The sequence below is a fragment of the Schistocerca piceifrons genome, chromosome 3 (genome assembly GCF_021461385.2).
Source record: "Schistocerca piceifrons isolate TAMUIC-IGC-003096 chromosome 3, iqSchPice1.1, whole genome shotgun sequence".
NCBI lineage: Eukaryota > Metazoa > Arthropoda > Insecta > Orthoptera > Acrididae > Schistocerca > Schistocerca piceifrons.
The window spans coordinates 952486532-952503027 of NC_060140.1; the positions used below are offsets into that span (position 1 = coordinate 952486532).

At 40.1% G+C, this 16496-nt stretch overlaps 1 protein-coding gene and 1 pseudogene across 1 annotated transcript in view; one reads left to right on the forward strand and one right to left on the reverse strand.

Moving 5' to 3' along the window:
* The window catches only part of LOC124788221 (intraflagellar transport protein 172 homolog), a 339228-nt gene that overhangs the window by 58247 nt on the left and 264485 nt on the right, over positions 1 to 16496 (forward strand). The window contains exon 7 of the mRNA XM_047255402.1: positions 4933 to 5147. Within this exon, the coding sequence (XP_047111358.1) occupies positions 4933 to 5147 (215 nt within the window). The remainder of the gene's footprint in view (positions 1 to 4932; positions 5148 to 16496) is intronic.
* On the reverse strand, positions 34 to 151 carry LOC124790593 (annotated as a pseudogene).

The window sequence follows — 16496 nt, forward strand, 5'->3', positions numbered from 1 at the left end:
TTGGCATCACGAGGCTGAGGGCACCCCAAAAAATGGCAACAGCACATGGCAGCCTGGATGGTCACCCATCCAACTGCCAACCACGCCCGACAGCGCTTAACTTCGGTGATCTCACGGGAACCGGTGTGTCCACTGTGGCAAGGCCGTTGCCAACTTGTAATATAGGACATGTCAAAAGTATTAACATTCATTATCACTTATTTTTCTACACCTTTAGCTTACATTTTTACATCATTGATAATGAATAACATTATATACAAATTTAATGGCATAAGTATTCTGCAACACTGTAAAACTCTTTTTCAATGAGATAGTCTTTAAGTTTCTTTAGAAAGTCATTGTCAAGTCCACTATCTTGCAGGTCTTTAGGCAGACTTCTTAGTAGTCTGATACCAGAGTACTGCGGTCCTTTTTCTAGCATTGCCAGTCGGTGGTGTATGCTCCGAACTTCATTCTTCCTTCTTGTATTGTGGTTGTGTACACTAGCATTTGTAATCCAGTCCACACTTCCTTTTGTGATGTACATTATTGTTTTGTTTGTATACAACAATAAAAAAGTTAAGATATCTAACTTCTTGAAACAGTTTCTGCGCGTTTCAGAGGTCTTTCTTCTTAAAATGGTCGTAATTGCTTCTTTTTGTAATGTGAACACTCGTTTTGTCTCTTGCTTGTTTGAGTTTCCCCACACAGTCACTCCATACTGTAAATATGGTTCGAAAAGTCCATGGTACACTGTACACAGAAGGTTCTTGTCTGAATACTGTGATAGCTGCATCATTAAGAATATGACAGAGCTCAGTTTCTTACAGACATTATTAATATGTTTTTTCCATTTCAGTTCATTATCCACAAGAATACCTAAGAATCTAGCAGATTCTACTTCTTCCAGCGTTGTTCCATCAACCTCTAAATCCATGTCTACAGCCTTCTCCTTGTTTTTAAACACTACATACATAGTCTTTTTTAGATTTATAACCAGTTCATTTTCCAACAGCAATTGAGCTGTGACATTTGCAGATATGTAAGCTCTTCTCTCAAGCTGTTCCATATTTTGGTCACTATTTAGTATTGTCATGTCATCAGCATACAATATTTTCTTTTCTTCCTCCTCAACAACTATATTATTAACAAACACATTAAATAACAATGGCCTCATTACCAAACACTGCAGCATATGGTAGTGTATCTGTTGCATAAATTAATGAAAGATTGAAATGAAACTATGAAATGTAAATGAGCACTGTGGTGAACCCCAAGCGTAGGGTGCAACTGTATTGTTACTGATATATAGAAAATATAGCTGTGAATGTTTACTGACTTCTCAACTGCAATTAAATCTCGTTCTTAGAACATCTGGAGAAAATGATAGTTTTTCTTCTTAAGAATAAAAACTGCATATTAGTAAGTTTCAGCTACATTAATATACAGGGTGATTCATGAAGATATGTAAATATTTTAATACGTTATTGTACAAGTAAATCAAAAGAAAAAAGTTTGTATAAACTGCAAATGTTCAGTTACGGAGTTACAGCCAACAAAAGATTTTGCCTGAAATTTTGCAACTTCGTTAATATGAAACCATTGCAAAACTGTACGAGGTTAAAGTAAAGCATGATTTCCATTTATTTTTGTTCTTATTGGTCTGGCGAATCTTAACAAAACATGTCCCAGATGGGTTTCTGCAGTAGTTTTCCAGAACACCCAGAGAAGCAAATATTATTATACAAGTAAATTTGTTTACTTTCCTTTAAGAAAGTAGAAATGTTTTTGTGAATGAATTGTGTTTTTGTGAATGTATTGTAAGACTGTATGTACACTGTACAGCTTCCTTAACACTGAGCTTTTCTTTTTCGGTTTAACATGAATTCATGTGTGCTATGGTATTAATAAAAGCAGATAATCTGACACATTCATACAGTTTCAGTTAATGTTATTACTATTGTTTTCCCAAAATTAAATTCTCTACAACTTCTGTTGAAAACTTTGTGCAATTCTCTGGAATTTAAAAAACAAATTGGGCCAAGTAGTTAATAAATTAAAAATTTAACAAAATTACTTCTTTGCTTCTCTGGATGTTCTGGAAAACTACTTCAGATACATGTCTGGAACATATTTTATTAGATTCACCAGATCAGTAACAACAAAATAAATGGAAATCATACTTTACTTTAACCTCATACAGATATGCTGAGTCGCACACACACACATGCACACACACACACACACACACACACACACACACACACACACACACACACACTCATGCAAACACAGGACTAAACCAAAAAAGTGATTGTGTTGAAGTTTGGTATGGAGATAGCTTGAACCATGAGGACAACTTGAACCATGAGGAAGAATTTAGGCTACTTTGTGGAGGGTTGGGGAAGGGGGAGAAATATCAACCCCTAAGAGGTGAAATAGGAATGGAACATCTTTTTTTTTCCGTCGGTAAACATAAACTGTATTCAAAGACTATTAAATTTGTTGCATAATGTACATGTTGTATAATGTATAGCTACTTCAATTGCACAAAGCTCCTGCCCATGCCCTTCCACATGCACCTCTTGGCAATGATGCTGCTAATACCACATTTTCATGGATTGGGGCAGTTGGGTGATGGGAGAGGAGTGCATGTCACGAGTTGTGCTTACCCGAACAGACAGACACGTGAGGGCAACCGACATACTAAAATAGTATGTACAATAGTTTGTATATTGACCATCACTCACCATAGCAAAACAGCTGATGTGAATGCAGTTGCAGGTAATGGGTAGTCATCAACAAACCTATACCAGACAAGAGAGCTATGAGGTGAGTGGTTAGGAAGGATTCCTCTAGATCGTCCCTAAATGTAGTATTGTCACACTCAAACTGTTCTTTGTACAGCCTCCCTCTTCTATCCTGCTCTTGTCCTCTCCCCTAAACCGACATCTTCTACATCATTGTGTGCTATATTGTTTCCGGGTGAGCTCTTGAATGCCACATTTCTCTCCTTGCTGCCCCTCCCTTCCATATCCATAGTCCTTCCTTCCCTTCACCAGTCCCTCCGCTGCACTTCTTCCTTGTTCCTCTCACCTGCGGATGGATATGTGTGTGTGTGCGAGTGTATACCTGTCCTTTTTTCCCCCTAAGGTAAGTCTTTCCGCTCCCGGGATTGGAATGACCCCTTACCCTCTCCCTTAAAACCCACATCCTTTCGTCTTTCCCTCTCCTTCCCTCTTTCCTGAAGAAGCAACCGTTGGTTGTGAAAGCTTGAATTTTGTGTGTGTGTTTGTGTGTCTATCAACATACCAATGCTTTTGTTTGGTAAGTTACATCATCTTTATTTTTAGATATATTTTTCCCACGTGGAATGTTTCCCTCATGAGCCATGGCAGGTTAGGTGGGTGGAGGAATACTTCTGTGGGAGGGATGAGGAGGACATATGTCATTTCAGGGCATAATATGAGAGAATTGAAAGCATGGCAGAAAATATTTCAGTTGCTTCTGTCTCCAGTGATACTGAGTCACAGGTGGGGCATTCCTTTGTGACCAGTCTTTGGGTGTGTGGGGGAAGGAGGGTGACCTGTCCAGAAACAGATCTCCCACACTCTGTCACCCTTTTTCATCTACCAGTCCCCCCCCCCCCCCCCCCCGACACACACACACACACACACACACACACACACACACACACACACACACACAGACCAAGCACAAAGGAGCCCCCCCCCCCCCCCCCACCCTGGCCCCCCTCCCCCAATTGTGTCTTGGGATGATCTGGGACTGCAGCAACTGTATCACACCCTCTGTCTGAATTTCGACTACGTATTGTCATGCCCTGAAATGGAAAATATCCTCCCCACCCCTCCCACAGTGGTATTCCACTGCTCACCTAATGTATGTAATATCCTTGCTTGTCTCCATTCGAGGCCTGCTCCCAATCCCTTGCCTCACAGCTTGTAACCATGTAACAGACATAGATGCAAGACCTGTACCACCATCCTCCCACTACTACACACTGCAGTCCTGCTGCAGTTATCTCGTACCTCATCAAATATAGGGCCATCTGTGAAAGTATCTGTGTGATTTACCAACTTGGCCGCAAATGCTCTGTGGCATTCTATGTGAACATGACCACTAATCTGTCTGCACGAGTGGCCACAGCCAGCTATGTGCAGGAGACAGTTGGACCATCCAGTTGCTGAGCAACTTCAAAAACTGCTTCACAACCTGTGCCAAATGGAGTCTTCCCACCAACACCAGCTTTTCTTAATTGTGCAGATGGGCACTCTCCCTATAATATAATGTTCATTCCTGTATCGCCCTGGCATAAACCTTCACTATTTCACTTCAAAAACTGCTTCACAACCTGTGCCAAATGGAGTCTTCCCACCAACACCAGCTTTTCTTAATTGTGCAGATGGGCACTCTCCCTATAATATAATGTTCATTCCTGTATCGCCCTGGCATAAACCTTCACTATTTCCAGCCTTACACATACCTACTATTCTCCCAGCACACATGCATAGTCCTTTCCTCTTCTCTGCTTCTCTCCTCTCCCATTTTTACACACAGCACGACCCCCTGATGCTGACCTTGCGATGACCCTTGACAGTACCCTGCACATACCCATCCCTAGCATGCTGTCCCTCCTCTCCTCTCCCTGTCACATGCCTCTTCTGTACCCTCGCTTCGTACACCAGCCAAGATCACTGCTCGTTGTATATGGACCTCAGCACCCAGAGATGACAGTTGTGTGCGTGAGTTGTTTGTGTATAAATAAATGTGTGTGTGTGTGTGTGTGTGTGTGTGTGTGTGTGTGTTTTCCATGACAGGCAAAGGACTACTTTAAATGTGCGTGTGCTATTTCATTGCACCACGTTAAATTTATATTACGCCTTGAAGATTTCTGGTAGCATCAGTAAACTTTGCTTGTCCTTGTGTTGGCAGGGAAGAGTTGTGATGCATCCTGTTCCACCTTATGCCTTAGCATGGCCCAATAATCATATACTAGCTGGTGGATCTGACAAGAAGATCACTATTTACAGCAAAGATGGACAGGTGGCCACACAATTTGATTACTTACGTGACAGTACTGAGAAGGATTTCACCATTGCATGCTGCAGCCCAAGTGGGCAGTCTGTTGTAGTTGGCAGCTTTGACAGGTAAGTTTATAATTGTGAAGTGAATTTTAATAATTTCCATTTTGTTTGTGATTTTTGGCCATGTTAAAGATCCTGTTAATATGCTCTCCCTGTGTCTATTTGGAATTAATTTTTGTGTAATAGCTGTCTCTCTCTCTCTCTCTCTCTCTCTCTCTCTCTCTGTCTCACCACACACACACACACACACAAAATCTACTCTTGAAAAACGCGAAAATCAAAAGCCATGCCAGTGCTGAGTGACCTAGCAATCAGTGCTAGTGTTGCTGAAAGCACCTCAGATGCTGAAACTGAATAAGGCCCCAGTGCCCAGCTGTGCAGAATTATAATTTAAGTGAATTAGCACAACGATGCTGTTTTTTCACTCAAACTATACACAGTCTCTTGTATATTCATAGCACCATTCCTTGTTTTCATTTCTCCCCTCTCAGGATGTTGGTTTCCATGTGTGCATGAAACAGAGACAGAAAAGGCCAACAGGAATATTCTCATATAGAAACAAAAAGGATATAGGAAGTAATTGTCTGTTCTAATTTGTGTACTTCTGAATTTTATTCTTGAGGTTTACTGCCAGCTTCTCTCAACGATCGAAAGTGACATTTTAATTGATTTGTGAATAGTGATGTCCTCTCTATTTTATGTTGGTTGTGAGTTTGTTGTGTAAAAAGTGAATGGCATTTATATGAATATTTTATTAATTTGCTTGCAAGTATTCCTCCACCTTAAACTGTACCAACATCCAAAGAGGAGATGATCTTTTAATTTATTTGTGAAGCTAGTCAATTCTTTTATACTCTTTATGCTAAGTGAAAGTCTGTTATACAACAAGCTTCCTTATTTCATAGGGTCCTTCTCTGTTGTTTTAAGCATTTTTCTACAGACATAATAATTTTCTCTAGCTTTGTGTTCTGTTCATTAAAGTCCTTTTTTAACGGTGGTGTTCTATTTAATATTATAAAGCGAATTATCTCATATATGCATGGAAACAGGTACAGCTTCCATAATGAATTTTCACTCTGCAGTGAAGTGTGCACTGATTGAAACTTTGTGGTAGATTAAAACTGTGTGTTGGACCAGGGCGCAAACCTGGGACCTTTGCCCTTTGTGAGTGAGTGCTCTACCAACTGAGCTATCCAAGCACTACTAACGGTCATACCTCACAGTTTTACTTCTGCTAGTAAATCATCACCTACCTTCTAAGTTTCACAGAAGTTCTCCTGCATACCTCATTATGGACTATCACTGTTGGAAGAAAGGATAGTGTGGAGACACGGCTTAGTCACAGCCTGAGGGATTGCGTCTAGAAACGATTGCTTCTAGCAGAGTGTGTGCTGATTTGAAACTTCCTGACTGATTAGAACTATGCACCAAACTGTCATTCAAACTTGGGACTTATGATTTCAAAGACAAGTGTTCTATGGACTGAGCTATCCAACCGTGACTCCTTCCCTTCCTCGCTCACAGTATTACCTCAGCCTGTATCTCACCTCAGCAGAAGTAAAACTGCGAGGGCTTTTTGTGAGCCGTGCTTGGATAGCGCTCTCTGTAGAGCACTTCCCCAAAAAAGACATAGGGACTGTTTATTTAGATTTACTTTCATAGTTTTCCAAGGTTTTAGGTTTACTATCTAATGACTTTCTGTTGGAGTTTTAAAGTTATCCAAATATCTACAGCAGCTATCTCACCCCATATTGATATGCAGTCACACCATACGGTACGTGGCAGATGGTACCTTGTACTACTGATTGTCATTCCCTTGTCTGTTCCATTCACTAATGGAGCAAAGGCAAAAAGACTGTGTATATTTTTCTGTATGAGCCCTAATTTCTCTTATCCTGTCTTCGCGGTCCTTACATGAAATGTACATCGATGGTAGTAGAATAGTTATGCAGTTGCCACAAATACCGATTCTCTAAATGTTCTCAATAGTGTTCCATCTGAAGAACATAATGTTCCCTCCAGGGATTCTCATTTGTGTTCATGAAGCACCCCTGTAAAAATTGTTTGTTGATGAAACCTACTAGTAACAAATTTAGCAGCATTCATCTACATTGCTTCAAAGTCCTTCTTTGATTTGACATGATGAGGTTCTCAAATAAGCAGTATTCAAGGGTGGGTTGCACTAATGTTCGACTAGCAGTTTCCTTTATGGATGAGCTACATTTTCATATAATACTCTCAAAAAACTGAACTCAGCAATTTGCTTTCACTACAACAATCGACCTTATGTGCTCGTTATTTTCTAATACATTGCCCTCATCTTGTAGTACAATTGTTTGCATTACAGTTCAGTTGTTTGGCAAAAATTATCTGCAACAACAGTGGTCTACAATTTGAACGTTTTACCTGTCAATGCCTCCCTCCGTGAACCATAGACCTTACCGTTGGTGGGGAGGCTTGCGTGCCTCAACGATACAGATAGCTGTACCGTAGGTGCAACCACAACGGAGGGGTATCTGTTGAGAGGCCAGACAAACGTGTGGTTGCTGAAGAGGGGCTGCAGCCTTTTCAGTACTTGCAGGGGCAACAGTCTGGATGATGGACTGATCTGGCCTTGTAACATTAACCAAAACGGCCTTGCTGTTGTGGTACTGCGAACGGCTGAAAGCAAGGGGAAACTAAAGCTGTAATTTTTCCCGAGGGCATGCAGCTTTACTGTATGGTTAAATGATGATGGCGTCCTCTTGGGTAAAATATTCCGGAGATAAAATAGTCCCCCCATTCGGATCTCCGGGTGGGGACTACCCAAGAGGACGTCGTTATCAGGAGAAAGAAAACTGGCATTCTGCGGATCAGAGCGTGGAATGTCAGATCCCTTAATCAGGCAGGTAGGTTAGAAAATTTAAAAAGGGACATGGATAGGTTAAAGTTAGATATAGTGGGAATTAGTGAAGTTCGGTGGCAGGAGGAACAAGACTTCTGGTCAGGTGAATACAGGGTTATAAATACAAAATCAAATTGGGGTAATGCAGGAGTAGGTTTAATAATGAATAAAAAAATAGGAATGTGGGTAAGCTACTACAAACAGCATAGTGAACACATTATGGTGGCCAAGATAGACACGAAGCCCATGCCTACTACAGTAGTACAAGTTTATATGCCAACTAGCTCTGCAGATGACGAAGAAATTGAAGAAATGTATGATGAGATAAAAGAAATTATTCAGGTAGTGAAGGAAGGCAAAAATTTAATAGTCATGGGTGACTGGAATTCGACAATAGGAAAAGGGAGAGAAGGAAACATAGTAGGTGAATATGGATTGGGGCTAAGAAATGAAAGAGGAAGCCGCCTGGTAGAATTTTGCACAGAGCATAACTTAATCATAGCTAACACTTGGTTGAAGAATCATAAAAGAAGGTTGTATACATGGAAGAATCCTGGAGATACTAAACGGTATCAGATAGATTATATAATGGTAAGACAGAGATTTAGGAACCAGTTTTTAAATTGTAGGACATTTCCAGGGGCAGATGTGGACTCTGACCACAATCTATTGGTTATGAACTGTTGATTAAAACTAAAGAAATTGCAAAAAGGTGGGAATTTAAGGAGATGGGACCTGGATAAACTGACTAAACCTGAGGTTGTACAGAGTTTCAGGGAGAGCATAAGGGAACAATTGACAGGAATCGGGGAAAGAAATACAGTAGAAGACGAATGGGTAGCTCTGAGGGACGAAGTAGTGAAGGCAGCAGAGGATCAAGTAGGTAAAAATCCTTGGGTAACAGAAGAAATATTGAATTTAATTGATGAAAGGAGAAAATATAAAAATGCAGTAAATGAAGCAGGCAAAAAGGAATACAAACGTCTCAAAAATGAGATCTACAGGAAGTGCAAAATGGCTAAGCAGGCATGGCTAGAGGACAAATGTAAGGATGTAGAGGCTCATCTCACTAGGGGTAAGATAGATACAGCCTACAGGAAAATTAAAGAGACCTTTGGAGAAAAGAGAGCCACTTGTATGAATATCAAGAGCTTAGATGGAAACCCAGTTCTAAGCAAAGAGGGGAAAGCAGAAAGGTGGAAGGAGTATATAGAGGGTCTATACAAGGGCGATGTACTTGAGGACAATATTATGGAAATGGAAGAGGATGTAGATGAAGATGAAATAGGAGATACGATACTGCGTGAAGAGTTTGACAGAGCACTGAAAGACCTGAGTCGAAACAAGGCCCCAGGAGTAGACAACATTCCATTGGAACTACTGGCGGCCTTGGGAGAGCCAGTCCTGACAAAACTCTACCATCTGGTGAGCAAGATGTACGAGACAGGCGAAATACCCTCAGACTTCAAGAAGAATATAATAATTCCAATCCCAAAGAAAGCAGGTATTGACAGATGTGAAAATTACTGAACTATCAGTTTAATAAGTCACAGCTGCAAAATACTAACACGAATTATTTACAGACGAATGGAAAAACTGGTAGAAGCCGACCTCGGGGAAGATCAGTTTGGATTCCGTAGGAATATTGGAACACGTGAGGCAATACTGACCTTACGACTTATCTTAGAAGAAAGATTAAGGAAAGGCTAACCTACGTTTCTAGCATTTGTAGACTTAGAGAAAGCTTTTGACAATGTTGACTGGAATACTCTCTTTCAAATTCTAAAGGTGGCAGGGGTAAAATACAGGGAGCAAAAGGCTATTTACAATTTGTACAGAAACCAGATGACAGTTATAAGAGTCGAGGGACATGAAAGGGAAGCATCTACATCTACATCTACATCTAGATCTACATTGATACTCCGCAAGCCACCCAACGGTGTGTGGCGGAGGGCACTTTACGTGCCACTGTCATTACCTCCCTTTCCCGTTCCAGTCGCGTATGGTTCGCGGGAAGAACGACTGTCTGAAAGCCTCCGTGCGCGCTCTAATCTCTCTAATTTTACATTCGTGATCTCCTCGGGAGGTATAAGTAGGGGGAAGCAATATATTCGATACCTCATCCAGAAGCGCACCCTCTCGAAACCTGGCGAGCAATCTACACCGCGATGCAGAGCGCCTCTCTTGCAGAGTCTGCCACTTGAGTTTATTAAACATCTCCGTAACGCTATCACGGTTACCAAATAACCCCGTGACGAAACGCGCCGCTCTTCTTTGGATCTTCTCTATCTCCTCCGTCAGACCGATCTGGTACGGATCCCACACTGATGAGCGATACTCAAGTATAGGTCGAACGAGTGTTTTGTAAGCCACCTCCTTTGTTGATGGACTACATTTTCTAAGCACTCTCCCAATGAATCTCAACCTGGTACCCGCCTTACCAACAATTAATTTTATATGATCATTCCACTTCAAATCGTTCCGCACGCATACTCCCAGATATTTTACAGAAGTAACTGCTACCAGTGTTTGTTCCGCTATCATATAATCATACAATAAAGGATCCTTCTTTCTATGTATTCGCAATACATTACATTTGGGTGGTTGGGAAGGGAGTGAGACAGGGTTGTAGCCTCTCCCCGATGTTATTCAATCTGTATATTGAGCAAGCAGTGAAGGAAACAAAAGAAAAATTCGGAGTAGGTATTAAAATCCAGGGAGAAGAAATAAAAACTTTGAGGTTCGCCGATGGCATTGTAATTCTGTCAGAGACAGCAAAGGACTTGGAAGTGCAGTTGAACAGAATGGACAGTGTCATGAAAGGAGTGTATAAGATGGACATCAACAAAAGCAAAATGAGGATAATGGAATGTAGTCGAATGAAGTCGGGTGATGCTGAGGGAATTAGATTAGGAAATGTGACACTTAAAGTAGTGAAGGAGTTTTGCTATTTGGGGAGCAAAATAACTGATGATCGTCAAAGTTGAGAGGATATAAAAGTAGACTGGCAATGGCAAGGAAAGCGTTTATGAAGAAGAGAAATTTTTTAACATCGAGTATAGATTTAAGTGTCAGGAAGTCATTTCTGAAAGTATTTGTATGGAGTGTAGCCATGTATGGAAGTGAAACATGGACGATAACTAGTTTGGACAAGAAGAGAATAGAAGCTTTCGAAATGTGGCGCTACAGAAGAATGTTGAAGATTAGGTGGGTAGATCACGTAACTAATGAGGAGGTATTGAATAGGATTGGGGAGAAGAGAAGTTTGTAGCACAACTTGACTAGAAGAAAGGATCGGTTGGTAGGACATGTCCTGAGGCATCAAGGGATCACAAATGTAGCATTGGAGGGCAGCGTGGAGGGTAAAAATCGTAGAGGGAGACCAAGAGATGAATACACTAAGCACATTCAGAAGGATGTAGGTTGCAGTAGGTACTGGGAGATGAAGGAGCTTGCACAGGATAGATTAGCATGGAGAGCTGCATCAAACCAGTCTCAGGACTGAGGACCACTGCAGCAGCAACCTGTCAATGGGTATATTTCATCAAACATAGTCTGTCAATTTGCCTGATATTTCATTGCACCTTGTTGGATTGTTTCATGAAACTGAAGAATTATTTGTCCTCATAATCTCATGAGAACTTCTTATACAGCCATTGTCTTGTCTTAAGCCACCTGGTATTATTACAACAGTGGATTTCTCTGTGGCATTATATAACAACACCCAAAATTCCAATAAAAAGCTTTTAGTGCTAGTGTTTAGTGATTGATGTATGCCTAGTAGAAGGCATTTTTCTGATATGAACTTTATTTGTTCTGCAACTACTTCAAAGCAAAATTATGTGCAGGTTCAGGTCTTGCTGTTCACATATTGCTACTTCCCCATTTCCTTAGAAGCAAAATTTTGATGCAGTATTTTAAAATTGAAATCATTTGAATGTGTTGCATTATTTGAATATTGGCCCTTTCCTTACCTCCATGTAGAAGGATCTTGGAACATTTATGAGTTCAGATATTAATACCTACATATAATAAAATAACCTTCTCTGTGGGAACCAAATTCAGTCCTGAAACATAGATTGTGTGAAAGTCAACTCACCCTCTTCATGCATGAGATTGAGGAATCCAGGTTGTTTCAGTGGTTTAGACTGTTGAAAAACTTGAATTTTAATACACATTCATGCCTCCTAAGAAAATAATTTCTTTGGAATGTCTAACTAACCAGATTTGCAACTGAAATGAAAATTTCCTGGCTGGCCAGGCTCAGCACATTATTCTGGATGAAGAGTCATTGAAGTATTATGTGGTGTGTCCCAGGAGCGTGTACTAGAACTGTTGCTGTTCACTTTATACATTAATGACTTAATGTAGGATACTAATTGCAGTATCCAGCTTTTCGATTATGCAGGCACCCATGAGGAAATAGTACCAGGTAAAGATCTTTAAAAATATCTATTTGAAACAGAAACAGGTAACTAGGTTTTAAGGTAGAGAAATGCAAAGTTGTGCGCTTCATGAAACATGAAAGTGTGGTATCCTTTGACTGCAGGATTTATGAGTGACAGTTAAGAGTCTGAGTTACAGTTAAGAGTAACCCATTTCTCACAAATATTTGGAGTGCAGGTCTCTCTGACTGATGAGAAGATGTAACTGAAACGCTGAAAGTATTAACTAGCATACAGACAAAGAAAGATGCCAAACATCTCAGAAGAAACTGCTTAGAAAACATCAGAAACCATTTCTGAAAGCAGAACTATCAATATTCTTCAAACTCCTACACATTTATCCCATAGAGATGTTGCATATAAAATAGGCAGATGATACAACCATCTATGAATCAAAAGGAAAGAAACCTTAATATATGATACAGTAGAGTGTACCCCTGATTTGCACAATATATTCATGAGCAAAAACTTTATGACCACCTACTTAATAGCTTGTGTGTCGAGGTATGTGACATTAGATCTCTATGCACAGGTCATATAATTCACGTAAATAATGGGCTGCTGATTTGCATATGTGGTGATGGCGTCTCATAGTGACCCAGATGGGTTCCATAGGATTTATATCAGATAAATTTTATCACTGAGACATCAATGTGAGTTCACTGTAATGCTCCTCAAACCACTGTAGCATGGTTCCGACTCCGAGACAGGGACAATTATCCTGCTGAAAGATGCCATTGCCATTGGGGAATGTATATGAAGCATGAAGGGATGCATATGGTTTTCAGCTGTCAGCATGTCTTTGATTATTACCACAGGTATGATGCGAGTGCAGGAGAATGTATCTCATAGCATAATACTGCTCCCACCAGCCTGCTTCTTTGGAGTGCTAGACATTTCGAGGTACCATTCACCTCAGTGACGGTGTTAGTGGAGATGACCATTGACCTAGTGTAGCTAAGATGTGATTCACCCAAAGATCTGGCACATTTCCTTTGATCTACCTGAATCCTGATGGTCTTGTGCCCACTGCAGTCGTAGTTGATGATGTCATTGGGTCAAAATGTGCACATTTGGGGGTGGTCTACTGTAGAGCTCCATGCTCAACAATGTATGATGAATGGTATGCCCTGAATCACTTGCACATGCAGTAGTATTGTGCTGTTTCAGCAGAGATGCCTCAGATCATGATCTATCCTACTTTACAGAGCAGACAAGCCTCTGAATCCCTTGACCGTGAAGAATTGTGGACAGCCAACCATTTAGCACCCAGTGGTAGTTTCACTGTCCTTCTACCTCTTTCTGTACAGGCTTACGACAATAGCAAGCGAACATTTGACTAGCTTCGCCATTTTCAAGATATTTTTCCACAGGCTCTGTTTAATAATAATCTACCCTTCGTCAAAGTTGATATCTCAATGAATTTCCGCATTTGCAGCCTGTATCTTCACTAGGGTGATCCCCCATCTGTGCCCACTTCACTTACATACTTTTGTTATTGTATCATGTTCCCACAATGCCACCAGGCAGCATCCAATGTCACAGTGGGCAGTGGTCATAATGTTTTGGCTTATAAGTGTATTCATGTTGCTGTAGATAATACACTAATGTATGGTTTAATTAGAGACAAGTTTGTAATAGAGTTATCCTTGTGATGCAAAGACTAATTATGACATGGATGCTACACTACAATGAAAGTTGTGAGAATTCATGCTGATACATAACTACTCAGAACCTGTACTCATCCCACAGTGATTATCTGAAGTACTCATCCCACAGTGATTATCTGGAGTGGAACAAGAGGTGAACAGTTCTCTCAACACCATCTCAGATATGCGTAATAGAACTGAGATCAGGTAGTTCTCAGAGGCCTGGCATATGACCTTATTTACAAAGAATGTTTATTAAAAAACAATGCAAGAATAAAAATTTAAAAAATCTTGTATTACATTTTTGGCTGGGGAGTTGCCTCGATGTCCAGCCAGTTAAATCGCAAATACTGTCTTTATTCAAACCCATTATACACATTTCCTATATAAAGTGTCATTGTAATTGTTTGTGTAGGTGACAAGGGTAGGTTAATGTAGTGTGTAATTTTGAGTCTTGTATTGATGGCGAGAATGATGGTAATAAGAAAAAGAAGGCTGAGGATGAAACCTTAAGATAGCACATAGTATATATATCCTAGCAATGAAAATAATACTAGTACTGGGAATTGCCTAAGTACTGTGTACACGAATACATAGAGTGCTCTTAGTGAACTGTACCAAGGGGAACACAGAGCTAAACATCCCCATGCAGTGGATAGATCATTCATTCATTGTGTCCCGTAGATCCACTATAAAGAACCTTGAGAGGCATGGAAGTCAAGGTATATATTAATAAAAATTGAAGAAACTGTTATAAACTGTATACTAATAATAAACTTGTTGAACTGTTATAAACTGTCGAGAATGAGATTTTCACTATGCAGCGGAGTGTGCGCTGATATGAAACTTCCTGGCAGATTAAAACTGTCTTCCCGACCGAGACTCGAACTCGGGACCTCAGTAGCTCAGATGGTAGAGCACTTGCCCGCGAAAGGCAAAGGTCCCGAGTTCGAGTCTTGGTCGGGCACACAGTTTTAATCTGTTATAAACTTTGTTTGCTAATTCAAGCTAAATGTAATATAACAAAATTTGGCAGGAATACTACTACTACCAAGAAAGCTGTTGCTTGTGCTGTTATATTAAATCTCTGCTATTGCTAGCTTACGATCTACATTACCATATTGAACTCTATCATAGAACAATAATTATCCATGAGGAATGAGAATAGAGCCAAGGTTACAATAAGTATTGTTACTTGTTGTCTAGCTGACATTAATCTTCAGTCCTAGAATATAGGCAAACAAATAATTTTGTAGTGGGAGTTGCCAAAAGAAACATTTTTAGTTTTCCTTTGAATTTGTGGGACCAATTACTTGTTTTATGTCTAATTGAGACTAGGTAAAGATCATTCCAAGAAAACATAGATTGTCACTCTGAAACACAGACGAAGGAGCAAAACTGACAGGGATGTTTTCTGTGTCTTTTATTGTGGTTTTGTAAATCACAGTTCAATCCAGATATTTTTTATTATCAGGAATAAGTAATATTACAGGTACTGTACTATGTGTAAGAATTCTAACACCTTTGAAGAGTCCTGTACTATTTGTGTGGTTATTTCCTTTACAAAAATCATGTACTGCTCATTTGCTGGCAGAATACTTTCTTTAATGTAGTTTCAGTGCCCTAGAAGATAATTCTGTTGGACAACAGTTAGTGGACAGAAGCAAAGTAAGCCAGCATCTTGGTTTTCAACTCAAAAGGGACACTCCCCATTGCACCGCTCTCAGATTTAGAGGTAAGAGGACCCAGTGGACAGCCCGTCAAAAACTGAACACAGATCAAACATGAAAACATGAAGAAAGTGTACTGGACTGTGAAAAAAAAAGCAAAATAAACATGGAAGGACAAGAAGTGCAATATAGTGCAGCCAGGAAGACAAATGGAGTTGTGGTAAAGGGGCTGGACTGTCAAGTGGGCAAGCCATGTTCAAACCTACCTTGTGCCAATATTATCATTTTTTTCCCTGCTGTTTGTTTTATTCAAATTTGTGTCTGTGTCTTGGTGTAACATCCATTTGCAACAGTGAGGTGTAAGATAGGGACCTATAATGACAGTTGATTCTGCACAACTACTCTATTAGCATCCAAAGCACCTAAGTTGTTCGACTGGTAAGTGAGTGAGATATGCCTCCTTGCCCGATATATGTGTTCATGTGAATGTGAATGTGATCTCTCCCAAGAAAATAACGAATAATAGTTTATCACATAAGTTGCAACAAATGAATGCAACAGTTCCACAATTGTGCAGTTTCTCTGTGCTCGCTCAAAACATATGTTTTCAACATTTTTGAAGTTTTATTCTGTTTTGGAAGTCTGTATTCTGGAATTCTTTTGTTTTAATATAGTTCGCACCCATTTATTTATTGTGATTTCCCTAAATCACTCCAGGCAAATGCCGGGATGGTTCCTCTGAAAGGGCACGGCCGACTTCCTTC